The 16,806-nt window shown below is 55.4% G+C and overlaps 3 protein-coding genes across 3 annotated transcripts; all 3 read right to left on the reverse strand.

Annotated features, from left to right (window-relative positions):
• Positions 1-324: 324 nt before the first annotated feature.
• ETH_00023365 (uncharacterized protein) lies at positions 325-5,792 on the reverse strand (the record flags this gene model as incomplete). The annotated part of the gene is made up of 2 exons (XM_013380514.1): positions 325-585; positions 921-5,792. The coding sequence occupies 2 exons, from the start codon at positions 5,790-5,792 to the stop codon at positions 325-327; spliced, it is 5,133 nt and encodes a 1,710-aa protein (XP_013235968.1).
• A 1,019-nt stretch (positions 5,793-6,811) lies between these two features.
• On the reverse strand, positions 6,812-12,348 carry ETH_00023370 (PRPF39 protein, related, related; the record flags this gene model as incomplete). The annotated part of the gene is made up of 12 exons (XM_013380515.1): positions 6,812-7,034; positions 7,316-7,402; positions 7,927-8,084; positions 8,616-8,702; positions 8,770-9,056; positions 9,307-9,673; positions 9,829-10,053; positions 10,431-10,562; positions 11,070-11,204; positions 11,491-11,606; positions 11,843-12,074; positions 12,346-12,348. 12 exons carry the CDS (start codon positions 12,346-12,348, stop codon positions 6,812-6,814), a joined length of 2,052 nt encoding a protein of 683 aa, XP_013235969.1.
• A 2,181-nt stretch (positions 12,349-14,529) lies between these two features.
• Positions 14,530-15,820, reverse strand: ETH_00023375 (SAG family member; the record flags this gene model as incomplete). Its single annotated transcript, XM_013380516.1, has 4 exons — positions 14,530-14,638; positions 14,848-15,191; positions 15,445-15,611; positions 15,724-15,820. The coding sequence occupies 4 exons, from the start codon at positions 15,818-15,820 to the stop codon at positions 14,530-14,532; spliced, it is 717 nt and encodes a 238-aa protein (XP_013235970.1).
• Positions 15,821-16,806: the final 986 nt, after the last annotated feature.

A 16,806-nucleotide genomic window follows, 5' to 3' on the forward strand; every position in this document is an offset into this window, starting at 1 on the left:
GGGAAGCAAATGCAAAACTAAATGAAAAAAGCAAAAACGAGAGAGATATTTTATAAAATAAGACAAAAAAGACTTAAAGAAAGACAAAAGCAGAAGGAAGAGTTTCAACGAAGATGAAACGAAAGGCAAAGGCAGCAGCTGCTGCAGCTGCGCAGTGTCTAGGCAGCTGTTCCGAAAAGCTGCAGAAAGGCGAAAACAACAAAAGGGAAGGAACGAACTGGAAATACAGAAATAAAAGATAATATTAATGGAAATACACAAATAAAATATTAATGAAAAAGAGGAATAAAAGATAATGTTGTTATAAAATAGAAGCAATAAAAATCAAAAGGCGCTGCCAGACGGGCACGAGGCCGCTGATGATGCTGCTGTAGATGCTGCTGCTGCTGCATTGCTTGCCGTCCAGCCTCCAAGGCTGCTGGTGCTGTCCATTTGCTGCTGCCCGTATGCTGCTGCCAGCATCATCTGCTGCCGCTGCTGCTGCTGCATAGCTCCACTGTAGCAATTATACAGTTGGGAACAGTCGAAGCCTAGGGCTGCGTATTGTTGCTGCAGCTGCTGCTGATAGGCTTGTTGCTGCCACGCCTGAACAGCAGCACCACACGCAGCAGCAGCAGCAGCATCAGAACCCACTAGTCGAATTCACTACCCCTTTCTTTGCTGCTGCTGCTGCTGCTGGGTTTGCTGCAGCTGCTTCAGTTGCTGCAGCTCGCCAACGAGCACGCCATTCTGCTGCTGGCACCGCTGCTGCTGCTAATCGTGCATTTCTTCTGGCCCGAAGCTGCTGCTCCTTTCCAGCTGCTGCCAAATCTTATAGCTTAACAGCTGCGGCGGCGGAAAGCGCAGAGCAGCAGAAGTCAGCGCGCAGCAGCACGCTGGGGTGTACATACACCTCAAGTTGCTTGCGTCGGGGCTTCCACATCCCAACGCCTGGGTCGCCTAGGCCGATGTGCTGCTTCTGCAGCCTGTTGTCCAAGGCCAATGCCGTTGCGGCTCTCATTGCTGCTGCTGCTGCTGCTGTTGCTGCTGCTGCCGTTGCTGCTGCTGTAGCTGCCCTTGCTGCTGCTGGTGTTGGTTGCGGCCTGCAGCGAGCAGGAGCAGGGGGACTGTGTGGAGTAGAGCCCAGCAGCAGCATCATTGCGCAGAGCTGCAGTGACACTCCAGCAGGCGCAAGGAGAGAAGGGGCTGGATCTATACTGCCAGATCTGTGCAGTTCCTGCTGCTGCTGCTGCTGCTGCTCCCGCTGCCAGCGCAGGAGTGCCTCCATTGCTGCAAGGCGCCTGGCTCCTCGCACGAGCGTAGTTTGGGTAGGGGCTGTTTTCAGCAGTGATCAAAATATGCGCTGATGTCCGTTTGCTGCTGCTGCCCTTTTGCTGCTGCTGATCCTCCCCTGCAGCAGCAACTGCAGCGCGGGTGGATGTTAGCTCCAACGTTTTGCTGGGAGAGCAGCCGGGAGTAACTGAAGTGCTGCTGTCCATTGCCCATCTTTTCCTTTTGGTGCTGTTGCTGCTATCTCCCTTCGCAGCAGCAGCAGCTGCTGCAGCTGCTGCTGCAAGCTCCTCCTCTTGCGGCGCTACTGCTGCAGCACGCCGCGCCGTAGAGACACTTGATGGAAGCGTGCTAAGCGCCTCCTGTTGCAGCAGCTGCAGCAAAGTATGTTGCACCGGCAAGGGCAGCGGGCAGCAGCAGCCGCACTTGCTGCACTTGCTGTTTCGAGGAGCAGCAGCAAGGGCGATAGCAGCAGCGATGGGTTGCAGCGCAGCAGCGGCCTGCTGCAGCAGCATGTGTCCAACGACAGCACGCAGCAGCTGCTGCAGTTTGCTGCTGTTGGAGCTGGGGTAGCTGTGCAGCAGCAGCTGCAACACGCCAATTGCGTGCACCGAAGGGGGCAAAAACACTGAAGCAGGGTGGGGCGAACACACCAGCAGCTGCAGCAGCAGCTGCGGCAGACGGCGGCCTCCCTTAAGGTCTGTCCTTTCTTCTGTCGGCAGCAGCGACGGAAGCAGCAGCGGGATGGTGAAGCCAGCTGCAGCAGCAACTGCTTGCTGCTGCTGCTCCGACTGTGCCAAAATGCCCCCATGTTGCTCCTCCCCGTTGCAATCTGGCGTGATTTCTTCCGGTGATGAGGACTTGTTGCTGCTGCTGCTACTGCTGCTGCTGCTGTGGCTGCTGCTGCTGCTGCTTTGAACGCTACGTCCCGTGCAGCTGCCGCTGCAGCAGCAGCTGCTGCATGCCCCCGGCTGCAGCTGCATCCATCCAGCCCCATACTTGCTGCTGCGTAGCTTCAATGCTTCCAGCAGCCACAGCAGCAAATTGCTGCTGCTGGCTTGGGATGCGATATCTCCGTCGTCGAGAGCTGCATCCGACACTGCTTCCCCACAGGCTGCTGCTGCTGCTGCCGCTGCTGCTGCTGCTGCTGCTGCTTTAGGCCTTGGGTTGAAGTTGCTGATGCAGCCCCAAGCGTACAGCTCCAGCCAGCCAGTAAGGGGAAAAGGCAGCCAGACGGTAGGCAGGGAGTCGTCGTGCTGCAGCAGCAGCTGGTCGTGCAGCAGTTGCTGCTGCTGCTGCTGTGTCTGCTGCAGTTGCTCCCCGAGCCGCTGTAGCTCGCTGCAGATAGAAGGACAGTGGCGTGGGTCGCATACATGCTGCAGCAGCGGGAGCTGCGCAGCAGTTGCGAAGAGCTGCCGCTGCTCTTGCTGCAGCTTAAGCCTTTGCAGCTGCTGTCGCTGCTGCTGCTGCTGCGCCCGGCGCTGGTGCGGCTTGTGTTTTTCGTGCTTGTGTCGCCTTGCGTTGGCGGCCATCAGCGTTTCCGCTGCTGCTGCTGCTGCAGCAGCAGCAGCAGCCTGCTTCCTAGCCTTCCGCTGCTGCATGTACTCCGTTGTTGCTCTTGCTACCAGCTGCCGCGTGTCAAAGCCAGGAGTTATTTCAACTTGCCGCAGCGCCAAAGATGTGCAGAGGCATGCAAGTCTCTGCAGCACTGGCAGGGGGTGCAGGTTTGGCTGGCTGGTCTTGATGCTGAAGCTTATTTTGCTGCGGCTGCTGCTGCTTCCCGCACTTCCTGCAGCAGCAGCAGCAGCAGCGGCGCCTAGCGGAAGCGGAGAAACTCCCCACAACACACGGGCCACCCGAGCTCTGTCAGCTGCCATTTTTCTTTCGTCTCGCTGCTGCTGCGCTGCTGGTTGCGTTTTGTGGCTGTCTGCTGCTGCGGAGCCAGCAGCAGCACCTGCTGCAGCTGCAGCAGCAGCAGGGAACAGCACGTCCGGTGGCGGCTGCCACTGCAGCCACTCCAGCAGCAACCAACCCATGTACCTAACAGCTAGGAAAGCAACTTCCGAGTGGATTTGCAGCAAATCACAAAGGGAGAAAATGAAGCCACGAGCAGCAGCAAATGAAAGCCAGTCTTGCTGCAGCGCCTCAAGGCCGGGCAGGAAGGCCGACAGCCGCACCGTCCTTTTTGCTGCTGCTGCTGCTGCTGCTGTGGCCGCCGTGACTGCCGACAAGGTGGGTCCTGCTGCGCCGCAGGTGCCCCCACGCCCCCAAGCACTCCCTGCTGCTGCTGCTGCAGCTGCAGCAGCAGCAGTCGCCGCAGCCTCTCTGCAGAGAGCAGCAGCAACTTCTGCAAGCCGCAGCGAAGCAAGAGGCACCGGACAAGCAGCAGAAAGGGCCCCACACTCCAAAGCAAATCTGAGATTATGTAAAGAGAAGCAGCGCATGAAAGAAAGGCCTTTGCCTGCTTCCGCAATGTGCCTCCCGACCAGCTGCTTCAGAGAGAGCAGCAGCGGAGCAGCTCCTGCTGCCGCTGCGTCTGCTGCTGCCTCTTCTTCTGCTGCTGCTGCTTCAGAGGCTCCCGCGAAAGTTGATGCTGCTGTTGAAGCTGTGCAGCCGCTAACTGTTGAGGAAGACATGGGGGCGCTGCCTCCGATTTCGCTCTGCTGCTGCAGCTGCTGCTGTGGGCACGAGGCTGCTGCTGCTGCTGCTGCTGTTGCTGCTGCTGCTGCAGTGCCCAAGGGGGCCCCTCCTTCTTGGCCAGCGGCAACGGAGGCTGCTGACGCAACGGCTTCTGCTTCTGCTGCAGCTGCTTCTGCTTCTCCTGCTGCAGATGAGGGAGACAGAGAAGCAGCTGGAGTTGGGGAGAGCTCAGGAGACAAAACAGCTGCCCCTACGGGGCACAAAGCGCTGGTGCGTTTCGGGCTGCTGCTGCTTCTGCTGCTGTTGCTGCGGCTTCTGCTACACCTGCTGTTGTTTGCGGGGCTTGGTAGGCTGGACTGAGGGCTGCAGCAGCAGCTGCTACTGCTGCTGCTGCTGCAGGACGGGGGTTGGTGGTGGAGCCCTGCTGCATTGAATATCAGCGGCTGCGCAGCTGCAGCAGCTGCTGTTGTGTCATATGCTGCTTGTCTTTCGCTGCTGCGGGAGATTGAATTCATAGTTAAGGCCAGAGGCTCTTGTTGGCTGCGTATTTGGCCCTGCGCAAGAGCCTCAGCCTGCTGCTGCAGCGGGAGCTGCTCTTCGGGCTGCTGCTGCAGCAGCAGTTGCTGCTGCAGCTGGTCTTTTAGCGGCTCATCCTGCAGGCCTCTCAGCAGATTCATCCCCTGTTGTTCTTCAATGTCGAGTTCCGCCTGAGCAGCGTGCTGTTGCTGCAGTTGCTGCTTTGGCAGCGGTTGCTGCTGGGCCAGCCTGTTGTGTTCTGGCTGCTGCAGGCCCAAATGCTGCAGCTGCTTCAGCAGTTGCTGCTGCGGTGCATTAGTTGGCTGAAGCGCAGGCCCTGGAATTTGCGGGAGTTGCTGCTGCTGCTGTCCTCCGCCGGAGCAAGAAGCTGCCTTCCCTGCATCTCCAGTTGAGGTGGCCGCAGCCTGTTGCTGCTGCTGTTGCTGCTTCTGCTGCTGCTGCTGCTGCAGATCCTCAGAGGGAGGAAGGAATAAGGGGCCTGGTGAAGACAGAGGAGAGCCAGAATAATAGAAGGCAGCAACATTGCTGTAAAGAGCAGCAAAAGCAGCAGGAGTCCTGCAGGCCGTCATAGCTGCTGTAACAGGAGATGCCGGGTGCCATGCTTCGGTTGCTGCTGCTGCTGCTGCTGCATCTGCTGCTGTTTCTGCTGCCGAAGACATTGGAGGGGAGGCAAAGACTTCAGGAATTGCCGCATCACCAAGCCACGGCCACACTGGGGACTCTGCAGCAGCAGCTGCTGCTGCTGTTCCTGGGGTCTCGCGCTTGGGTGACGGCGAGAGGGGCGCTTTGCGAAGTCTGCATGCAGCAGCACCATGTGCTGCTGCTGCTGCTGCTGCTGGGCCGCAGGGGCTTGATCTGTGCGTACACTGCAGCAGCCCACTGTCAGTTGCAAGAAGCACAGAAGGAGAAAGCCTCGAGTTTATCGTGCTGCTGCCGCTGCTGCAGCCGTCTCCGCGGTAGCTGCTGTTGCAGCTCCAGCACCTGCTGCAGCAATCCGTGCTGCTGGCACGGCTGGCTGCTCCTGCTGATGTGGGGTGCAGCGGCCAGTCTAGTAGCCGCGGCAGCAGGGGATCTGCTGCAGCTCGTGCTGCTGCTGCTGCTGCAGCACCAGGAGCAGAAAGTAGCATGTGTTTACTTGAGACACTAACCTCTGCGTTTGCCTGCGCGTCGCTGCTGCACCAGTCTGCTGCTGGTGCTGCTGCTCCTTGTGCAGCAGCGCCTTCAGCCTCCTTGTCTCCATACGGCAGCAGCAGCTGCGGCGGCAGCCTCCGCAGCTCAGCTGCAGCAGCAAGTGCAGCAACTTCTTCCCGATGTTTCTCCAGAAACGCTGATGCTGCTTCCTGCATCTCAGAAACAGCAGCAGCAGCAGCGGTTTATGGTGCGGTTTGCTGCTGCAGCATCTGCTACTGCAGCGCCCACAGGGTCCGCTGATAGTTGCCAGTGCAACCACCCCGCAGTTCTTTTGTGTTTCCGCAAGCTTTGGTCAGGGTTTAGAATTTAGGGTTTAGGGTTTAGGGTTTAGGGTTTAGGTCTTGGGACTCACTTTGGCTGCGTAAAGCACCTCAGTGGGTGCCGCGTAAAATTCGCAAAAATGGATCTGCAGCTTCAGCACTTGCCACCGCAGCCACACGTCAGCCTGCAGCAGACGCCAGAATGCGCTGAAGTGTTTAGGGTTTAGGGTTTAGGGTTTAGGGTTTAGGGTTTAGGGTTTAGGGTTTAGGGTTTGGGGTTTCCGATTTGGGCATCTGTGTGAGCCGCTTGCGTCAGGGCTTTGCTGCCTCCTGAGGGCCCCCCGCTAAACCCCAAAAGCTGCAGAAAAACCTAAACCCTAGGGTTTCGGCAGTCTGGGCAGTGGCTGCGGTCTGGAGAATTAGGGTTTAGGGTTTAGAGCTAGGGTTTAGGCTTTCAGAGGCTGAGGGTTTAAGGCCTCCTTTTAAGGATTTCTGACATCTGGGTTAGAGAGGACATCGGCCAAAAGCGGCTTGCACGCAGCCAGGATCTTTTGTGGGTTTCCTGCATGCAGCTGCTGCTGCAGCCGCAGCTGCAGCAGCAGAAGTGGAAGGCTTTTGGGGAGAGCCTCTCTGGCTCTTGCAAGAATTGAGCTGCAGCAAACACATAGAACGAATCCCCGAACGCTGCTGCAGCTGCTGCTGCTTTCGAATATGCTGCTGCTCCCACTGCTACTGTATCTGTCGTTCCTTCTCGTGCTGCTGCTCTTGCTGCATTACTCTTGCTGCTGCTGCTCTGAACCGTTTTCTGCCTTAGTTCTACCACCAGGGCCCCCACCACAAAAGCAGCAGCAACACCACGGCAGCTGCAGCAGCAGCAACAGCAGCAGCAGCAGCAGCAGCAGCAGCAGCTGGTCTCACAGCGCCTGCTTGGTGTCTCCGCTGTGAAATGCAACGAGTTTGGCCCTGTAAAGGTGCAGAAGCTCAGCGCAGGGCGCATTGTCTCTGTACTTTTCTGCTGCTTCCTGCAGCAGCAGCAGCGCGTGGCTGAGGCCGTCTGGAGCAGTGTCGGGCGGGTGCCGCAGCGAGAACTGCAGCAATGCCATGAAGTACTTCATTGATGCAGCATCTAGTGGGGGCCTGACATGCACAAGCACGCATACCTTCTGTGTCTGCTGCAGCAGCAGCAGCAGCTGCAGCAGCAGCTGCAGCAGCAGCAGCTGCTGCTGCTGCTGTGGCAGCACTTTCGCCCGTAGCTGGGGCAGCGGGGCAGCTTCGAAGGCGCTGCAGCAGCAGCGGCTGCTGCTGGTTGCTTTGTGGGGGCTGGCCTTGCTGTGCGTGCAGCACTTGGGTTGCAGCGGCTCAGCTGCAGCGGCTGCTGCTGTTGCTGCTGCTGCCGCTGCACGCGGGCAGCAGCTCACCTGACGAGGGCCTCAAACTCTTCTGCTGCTTCTTTGAGGCGGCCGCAGACCTCCAGCTGGGAGGCATAGACGCAGGCCATGTCTCTTCTGCATGCACAAGCGAAGCGCGGCGCAGCAAGAAGCAGCAGCAAAGCATTAGCAGCAAAACGAGGCCGCACAGCAGAGGCCGCACAGCAGCAGCTCTGCTGCAGCTGCGCGGCCGGAGACACCCCAGACACGCAGCTGGGGTGTACGTACACCCGAGAGGCCTCTAAAACTCAAACTTTTAGCTTTTGTTTCCTCCAAAGACAGGCAGCAAACACAATGCAAAATTTCAAAGGCTTATTTGTCCTCTTTGAGTCAAAGCAGCAGACAAGGAGGGCTTCTTGGGCACTGAGGGCCCCACAGGAGCAGCGGGAGTGGTATCTGCTGCTGCTGTGGCTCTTAACGATCTTTTGCTCTTTTGCGCGCAACTAGAAGAGCCGCACTACCCTTTGCTGCAGTTGCTGCTCCTTGTCTGCTGCACCTACTCTACGGTGCCATTTGCCAGCCAGCAAGCCCCAGACGCCGTCAAACACGCAGCAGCAGCAGCAGCAGCAGCAGCAGCAGCGCATGCACTAAGGCTGACATACCTTCTTTTCAAGATCTTGGTGGCTCCAAACTCCAGCAGCTTTAGTGCTTCTTCAGGTCCTTGCTGCCGCCGCTGCCGCGCGCAGCGCAGCCAGAACTCTGGGTAAGAGGCGCAGACTTCTAGGCAGCGGCGCTGCAGAAGTTCTAGGCGCCCAGGGGCCTGCAGCAACAGCAGCAGCAACAGCAGCAGCAGCAGCAGCAGCGGCAGCAGTAACGTTATAGGGGCGACAGGGCACGCAGCAGCAGCACCGCAAAATGACGAACGCAGCAGCAGCAGCAGCGGCGGCGTAGACAGCAGCAGAAACAGCAAAAGGGATAAAGGCGGAGCCGGCAGAAACAGCAATGCTTGCAGCAGCAGCAGCGGCAACAACAACAGACTAATCGCAATGGCGCGTGCGCAAACACAGTGCTGCATTTTAACGGCTGCTGCTGCTACCGCAGCTGCTGCTAAGGCAGCTGCTGGTGCTGCAGCTGCTGCTGCAGCCGCTGCTGTCCGCAGGGCCATAATGAGTGCACAGCCTCGCTGGAGGCCACTGGGGGCAGTTTTTTCCTATAAGGCTTTAGGCGTCGGGGCCTGAGGGCTTAGGACTGAGGGTTTAGCTTCTAGGGCTGAGGGTTTAGGGTTAGCGCTTTAGGGTTTAGGGTCTAGCGCCGAGGGTTTAGGGTTTAGGGCTTAGGTCCTCGGAGTTACATGCTTTTCCTCAAAGTCCAGATATTCCCTCCAGGCCTGAAGGCGGCGAGGAGCGAGAGGGTCTGGGTGCCAAAACCAGCGGTGCGTCTGCAGCCAAACAAGCAGGAGATCGAACTTCGCTGCTGCTGGTGCTGCTGCTGCTGCTGTTGCTGACGTTGCTGGTCTCTCCATTGCTGCTGCCGCTGTTGGGAGCGCCACTAGCGACTGGGCCGCGACAGAGATCCTTAACTTTGCAGCTAGTTGTGGTTGGGCTGCACTTGCTGCTACTGCTTGTGTTGTTGCCGGTGTCGCTGTTGCTGCTGCTGCTGCTGCTGCTGCTGCTGCTCACCGCCCGCTCGAAGGGCAGTCGCATTGCTGCCTGCTCCAGAGTAGTATCAAGAGTTTCTCGCAGCAGCTGCCAGCACTCCCGATCCACAGCGTTGAGAGAGGCCAGAGTGGAGACTGAGCAGCGGGAGCAGCAACAACAGTAGCAGCAGCATCAGCAGCAGTAGTAGTAGTCGCAGTAGCAGTAGTAGCAGTAGCAGCTCTAGCAGCAGCAGTGCCAATAGCAGCAGCAGCAGCAGCAGCAGAGGAACCAAGCAGCAGCCTAAACTAGAATTACAAGAAAGATTGTTCACAAAGCCAAACCCCGCCGAGCCATCAGAAGCATCTGACCCGAAGCAGCAGCAGCAGCAGCAGCAGTAGGAATTACCTCTTTCTTTGATTGCTGCTCGTGCTGCAGCAGGGTCTGCAGCAACAGGCTGTTCTGTTGGGTGGTCTGCTTCTGCAGGGAGCTGCAGCTCCTCGAGTGTGGCGCTTTTCTGCTGCTGCAGCCGCTGCAGCAGCTGCGGCAGCAGCTCATCCCCCAGGAGGTCATAGACATCAAACAAAGTGGAGGCCCCCTTTATGGGGCCCCCATCCCCACAAAGGCCCCCATCTGCTGCGAGCCCAGGCCGGGGGCCCCTTCGGCTCTTTATGCTGCTGCGGCTGCCTCTCTCGACAAGTGTCTTTAGCCTTTCCCAGCCTAAGTCCGAGGACTCCAGCGGGGTGCGCAGCAGCTGCGAGTACAGCAGCCGCAGCTGCGCAGCAGCAGCAGCAGCAGCAGCAGCAGCAGCAGCAGCGACAGACGTGAATGGTTGCCTGGCAGCAACGGCAGGGCCCCCAAAAGGGCGGCACTCCGGTCCTTGCAGCAGCAGCAGCAGCAGCAGCAGCAGCAACGGCATCTGTGTCTTACCCTTTGCAGCGCTGTTTGCATGCGCTGCCGGTTTGTTTCAAGAAGACTATTAAGGCCCTCTTTGGGTGGGTTTTCCCCATCTGCAGTGTCTGTACACCCCAGAGCCTCTTCGATAGGGGCCCCGAGTTCTGCTGCAGCAATCTTTTCCCTAGCAGCAAACAGCTCCTCTTCTTCCCAGTCCAATATGCACTGCCACAACGGCCAGGCCTTCCAGTGGGCGCCGGCCTGCGCAAGCAGCAGCCGCAGCAGCAGCAGGAGGTCCAGCAGCAGCAGGTGCAGCAGCAGCAACTGTAGTTAAGTAGGGAGCTGCGCAGTGGGGCCTCTGCTCTTCCATACGGCTGCAAGTTCCCCCTCAGGAAGGTCAGGCTCTTATACTCCTGTGACTAATGATGTCCAGCAGCAGCAACAGCAGCAACAGCACGAGCAGCAGCAACTGCAAACCCTACGTTAGCGCAATTTTACAGTCTGTGGCTTCTGCCCTGTGAGCGAGAGTTTAGAAGTACAAGGTCCTAAAATTAAGATCTACGTTTAGGGTTAAGCGCTTAGGTTTTACTGTTTAGGGTTTAGGGTTTAGCGTTTAGGGTTTAGGGTTTAGGGCTTACGTGCTGTATGGCCTGGTCCATTCTGGCACGGACTAAGTGCGGCGGCAAGCAGGCGAAGTCTTTCATCCATTCGAAGTAAGCAGCCCAAATGAGGGGATTGTGTCCCACGAATTCCAGCGAGCGTTCAAAAACCTAAGCCATTGTATCGCACACTGCAACTCGAGGTGCAGCAGCAGCAGCAGCAGCAGGAGCAGTAGCAGCAGCAGCAGCAGCAGGAGCAGTAGTAGCAGCAGCACCAGTAGCAGCAGCAGAAGGGGCAGCACCAGCGGGAGATGCGAAAGCACAACGCAGCACTCAAAGCAGCTGCGGCAGAAGAAGCAATAACTTCTGTGGAATGGCAGCAGCAGCAGCTGTGGCAGTCCAAAGGCAGAGCAGAGCCTCAACTGTAGCCGTATCCCCTCTTGCGGCAGCAACAGCAGCAGCACCAGCAGCACCACCAGCACCCCACCAGCAGCACCACCAGCAGCAGCAGCACCAGCAGCACCAGCAGCAGCACCACCAGCAGAACCAGCACCAGCAGCACTAGCAGCAGCAGAACCACCAGCAGCATCAGCAGCAGCAGCACCACGACCAGCAGGAGCAGCAGAGGCATCAGCAGCAGCAGCAGCAGCAGCAGCAGCAGCAGCAGCGGTTGCAGACCTCCTCGCACTTGTTCCAGTCCCCCTTGGGGTCGCACTGCAGCCTTGCGAATTTCTTCCAGTAGCCAAAGAGAAGAGGAAATTCAAAAAGAAATCTTTCAAGAGCTTGTTCATAATCTTCGAGTCTGTCGGGGCCCTGCGGTGTATGTACAGCCCGCAGCGGGGCAGCAAAGGCAGCAAGGCGAAGAAAATTAAAAAATTAAAAAATTAAAAAACGGCAAATGAAGGAGAAAGCATATTCGTAGGCAGCAGCAGCAGCAGCAGCAGCGAGAGAGGGACAAAGAGGCGGTGGTAGGATAGCTTACGAGTGAAGGGTTTAGGGTTTAGGGTTTAGGGTTTAGGGTTTAGGATTTAGGGTTTAGGATGTAGGGTGTAGGGTTTAGGGTTCAGGGTTTAGGGTTTAGGGCTTGTGGGTGGCTCACAGCGCTGGACAAAGCACACACTAGAGCTTGTAAAGCCTCATACGAATAAGGGTTTTGATCTGCCTGTCTCAGCAAATAGCCCAAGTCATCTGTGGCTTCTTCTGCGGCGGGGGCATCTGCATGCAACACAAAACCTAAACCCTAAACCCTAAACCCTAAACCCTAGATCCTGAACTGGAAATTCAAGCTTTCAGCTCTTGGCAAATTCCCACAGCTCCACAGGGCATGCAACTGCTGCAGAGTGGCAAATTTGCAATAAAAAAGGAAAAGGGAGGCAAAGGAAAAAAGAAATTAAATAAATAGATGAAAAATATAGAAACTTTGAGCAGCAAAACAAAAGAAAGCAGCAAACCTGGAGGCGCTACGTCATCCGTCTCGGCTGCTTCATCGGACATATCTTTCGATCCCTTCTTCGCTCCCTTCCTTTTCCCCCCGTAGTCCTCCACCGGCTGCTGCTGCTGCTGCTGCTGCTGCTGCTGGGATGGGGCCCTGTAGGCCGAGTACTGCTTCGCAGCCGCCTCCCAGTCCACGGGCTCCGGGACGCATGGCTGCTGCTGCTGCAGGTAACCCAGAGGGAATGGCAGCTGCAGCGCAGCAGGAGCAGCACACAGCAGCAGCTACTGCAAGGAGAGGCACAGACTTTGCAAGCCCTGCTGGCCGCGTTGGTGAGAGGCCCCAGCAGCTAAAGCAACTTCAGGAGCAGCTGCAGCAGCTTCTGCTGTTGCAGAATCTGCAGCAGCTTCTGCTGCAGCAGCTGCTGCTGCAGCAGCAGCTGCTGCAGGAGCAGCTGCTGCTGATACCACTGCGGACTGCACAGCAACTAGGGAAATGCCGCGTTTTGAGGGCTCAGCTCACCATGCTGGGACTTTAGAAAGGATGTAACAAAGAAAAAGAAAAAGCCTGAAGGGGGCAGAGAGGAAAGCCAGTAGCGCTGCAGTCCGCAGCGCCTGCTGCTGCCGCTTTGGACGGGAGCTATGAGGGAATGTCAGGGTGAAACAGTTGGACAGCCTCAAGGGCAACATATAAGACATAAGTAAGGGCTCGACAAGATGAAGTGACTGCCGCAGGCAGAGGCAGGGCCAAGTTCTCTACGCGTGCAAGTGGAATGCTGTTGCTGCTGCTGCTGCTGCTGCTGGTGCTGCTGCTGCAGTGCGTCTATTCTGAGACACTGACTCAGTTTCTGTCAAAAAGAAAAACAAGTAGATATCCTGGCTAATCCTAATGGATCACAGCGAAGGTTTGCTGCCAAATACTTCTGCGCCTCACTGTTCACAAACGGCGCTGCAGTCGTGGCTGCTGCTGTTCGGCTCTGTGTGGGGTGTCATCCCGGCCGCACAGTTGCTGCTAAGCACCCAAAAGAAGCTTAATATTGTTCTAAAGGAAATTTAATCATTTAAATTAATCAAGTTTCATTCATTCAAGTGGGAGTGAGGAGCCCAAGTTAAGGAATTCACCGTGCCCCTTGTAGTACGCAGGTGACCTTGAGCTTTTGCTGGGCTCACTGGTGTTGCACAATGCATGTTTTGCACGACATGACCCTTTTATAGACCCAACAGTATTGAAACAAATTAGGTTTATTTTATTAATTACATGCAGTTTGTTCCGTGAAAAGTGTTTTACTCGCTATCTGCAAACACGGGCTGCGAGTGCACCGGTCCACTGGTGCAACAGCACGCCGGTGCATCCTAAGCAACAAGAGAAGTTTCAAGAGCAATAACTTTTCGAAAACTTACTTTAATATCTTTATTGATTTATTTATGCAACATGAAATAGTTGCATTGGTTGCAGTATTCCCTCTTAAGGCTTAAAATGCCAGGGTGGCGCGTATCTTGCGTCCTAGCTTTCCCGTTCAAGTTCAATGTTCCAGGAGCAGAGATACGTTTCCGCAAACACGAATAAACGGGGAATTAAACTTGTCCCTGCAATGTATTTAAAAGCCATTTCAAAAGCAGATTGTTCCTTTGGCCCGGGTGAGGTTGCGTCTGGCAGCACCAGCAGGTGCTGCAATAGAAAACAACATCACTTGCTGCTCCAGGAGCTGCTCGAATGGCGGCAACTGCAGCAGCTTCACCATACGCTACAACATCAGCTGCTGCAAACAGGCTGCAGCTGTCTTTCCGCTACTGTTGTCTTTGTGATGCCCCCTTTTTGTTCCATCCATTACTCACTTGCACTTCAAAAAAGAGTGGCATTTGTGAGAATTCAACTAACTACTCTCTTTCTCTGCCCCTATGGACCATCTTTTCCACTGCATTCAGAAAGAAAAGCAGCAAACTAAGGAGAAGCAAGTACATCCAAATCCAAACTTCCCACTGCTGCTACGTAATGTTGCCGCCACACACTCCCCGCCCCATTACTCCAAATAACACACAGGTTTATTCTCTTACTTCGTCCCAGCTATCATCCAAATACTCCACCCTTATTCCCTAACAAACCTCCACCTGTTTCCTCCACCCTCAACACTATTCCCCCCAAATTTTCCCTCTACCAAACTTCTTCCGCTACAAATATTCCTCCCCATGCCAGTTCGCGGCTGTAACACCGGCGCCACTCTCATACACAACTCATGCACTCCGCTTCCCCCACTATTTCTCGGGTCTACCTACACATTCTTATCATTCCCGCGCCCGCACATTCCCTCCACAAGTTAGCAAATGTTCCACTTCTCCTAATTTACTCCTGTAAAAGGCACTCCAGCAACTGCCGGGTTTTGAACTCTACTGTTTCGTTTCCCTGGAGAACTGCATGCCTCGGAAGCCCACGGCCAGTTCATAAACAGCTGTTCTGTTCATAACGTGTTTAAGCGGCCACCGCAGCCGACTCCCAACAAAGTGCTTTCCTTATTACTGCAGTTTCTTTTTCAAACTGCCCCGAACTTCTCTGAGCGACGCTGGGCTTCCCCAGGTCGGATCGGCGCGTTGCAGCGCCTACAGAAACACGGGTGCATGCATCCTTGCAGATATACTCTGTACACGGGTGTGACTGGTGCAATCTGCCCTCAATTTGCCCCTTTTGCAATTGCATGCACGAAGAAAACGCTCAAAACAGCGCAACTCCAACAGCCGTGACGGCAAAAACAAGGAAAGTTGGCACCGCTGCAGAGGCGCCGCCCACGAGGCCCGCTGCGATCTTATCCCACTGCTTTTGCCTGTGAACCCATACGCCAGCAAACCCTCTAAACCTCCAATAATTCCCATAAAATAATAACCCCAACAACTCCAATAATCCCAATAATAAGTGCAAATCCCCAAATCGTTGGATCCGGACCTCCTTTCTCGCTCGCCTGGCTGCTTACTGCAACTGCGTACAATCCCAAATCCTAAACTCTGTCCCTAAACCCTCGTGTCGAAGCCTTACTCGAAAGGAGCCACGCCGTCCTTCAGCGACTTGGGCGAAGTGACGCAGAGAAGAGCTTTGATTTCCTCCTGCTTGGTGCCGCTGTCAGTGCTTTCCGGGCAAATGAAGAATGCGCAGTCCACCTTGCCGGCCTCGTGGGGGGCGAAGAGGGCTACAAAGGACTGGGCCTGAGAAGTCTTGTACACCGGCGCCTCTGCCGAATAAGGCGGAGGCAAACCCTTGAACAGATCGAAGCCTTCTCTCCAGTGCTTCACTGCAGTTGCACAGTCACCATTGGACCCCTTCTGTATCGAAATGGCGAAGTTCCCATCCAGTGAGGTCGAAGCGGTGGAAGGCAGCGTCCCCTGAAAGCCCCCAAAAAAAAAAGCACATCCACGGGTGCATGCACACCCCCACAGGCGAGCACGCGTCCACACACAAGAAACAGAAGTATGGCGCGGGGGAACCTGCCCTATTCTGCGCCTCTGGGACCCATTGACCCTGCAAAATTTGCCCTCCTTTGTGTCTTCAAATTAAACCATTGTTTGGTCCATCTGTGGCCACTTCTGAGCCCCAAAACAGGCCACTGGTGGCCACCACACGCCGTGCTTTTCTTACGGCTCTAGCGGCGGTGCAAACGGCCGTACTGAAGGCTAAATTGGGGCTTTCTTCAGCTTTTAGAGGCAATTTGGATTGCTCCGTAGTTCCGAGCTGCAGCGGGGCCAAGCCAACTTCAGCCCGGATGCCGTTCATTGCAGTTGTGCAATCGATACTTGCTGCAGCGACTGCCCACCCAGCACACACAACACGCGCCAAACAACCCGTTGTGCTTTTAAACTTTTTCAAACTCGACTTAAAAAACAATTTAAGTTCCAAAAAGAGATAAACAACGCCTACCAGTTGACGGCGGGGGTCCGGAGGACCCCTGCGCCCCCTGCGTGTCTCGAAAGAAGACGGCCGAGCCGGCCAAAAAGAGCAGCTTGAGGCTCCTCATTACCGTGACCTAGAAGGCAATTTAACTTTAAAACAACGAATCAAAACTAGAGAAGAAATGAAACAACATTTGAAACATGAAAGTGGGACAGAAACAGGCAGGGGAGGGCAACCAGCGGTTGCTTTGCAGCGGGGTGGGTGGTGCCTGAGCCGCAGTGGCTCTCACCATGAGGATGCGTGGCGTCTCACGCTTTGAGAAAAAGTAGTGCAAAAAAGGAGAAATACACCATTCAGTCGAGATACAATTTAACTTTTAAGCCTAAGACAGGAGTTTATTTGCGAAAAAATTCCCGAAAAAGCCGCCAAAAGCACCAGGTGAACCGGAGCTGTGAGACGCTGGGCTGGGCTACGCCAGGGCAAATGACCGTGCCAGGCCTGCTCCCAGCGAGACTGCTTTTGAGTCACATTTCTGAACTTTGATACGTAATCAATTGGAAAACAACATTTATTCAATTTCCAGTGGTCCGTTGGTCAACTGGAGAGACTCTTGCGTTCGCACATTTGCTCCTGTTGCCGCCGGCCTGCCAATACTACAGTAATGGTCACGTCAAACAGCGGCTGGGGACTTAATGCTGCGAAAACAGGAAATAATGCGCAGAATATAATAAGTATATTATTCTAATGTAATAACATTGTAAATGCATGCAACTGATGAACCCAGTGCCGCGTTTACATTGTGCAAACCAGCACACAAGCTGCTTACGGCTCACGGCGCAACAGCTTTTCGCCTTAGACAAGCTGAAAACGAGAATTATCTGCATTTTTTGCATCAATTTGGATTGCTGTGGCTTTTAGGGTTTTCAATTTTGCACATTTTTCATCATAGGCGGCTTTCACAGCCACTCTTTGTGTTCGTCGGTGGCGGTGAAGACTTCTTGTGCTTTTGCCTTTCTGTGTCTCGTGCATTTGGCCGAACCTTGAACCAAGAGATATTCTTTGGTGCATAAAATGTATTTCCATCAATCTTTGTTTGAAATCTTGTAATTA

Source organism: Eimeria tenella, genomic scaffold (assembly GCF_000499545.2).
Source record: "Eimeria tenella Houghton genomic scaffold, Eth_scaff67, whole genome shotgun sequence".
NCBI classification, from domain to species: Eukaryota; Apicomplexa; class Conoidasida; order Eucoccidiorida; family Eimeriidae; genus Eimeria; species Eimeria tenella.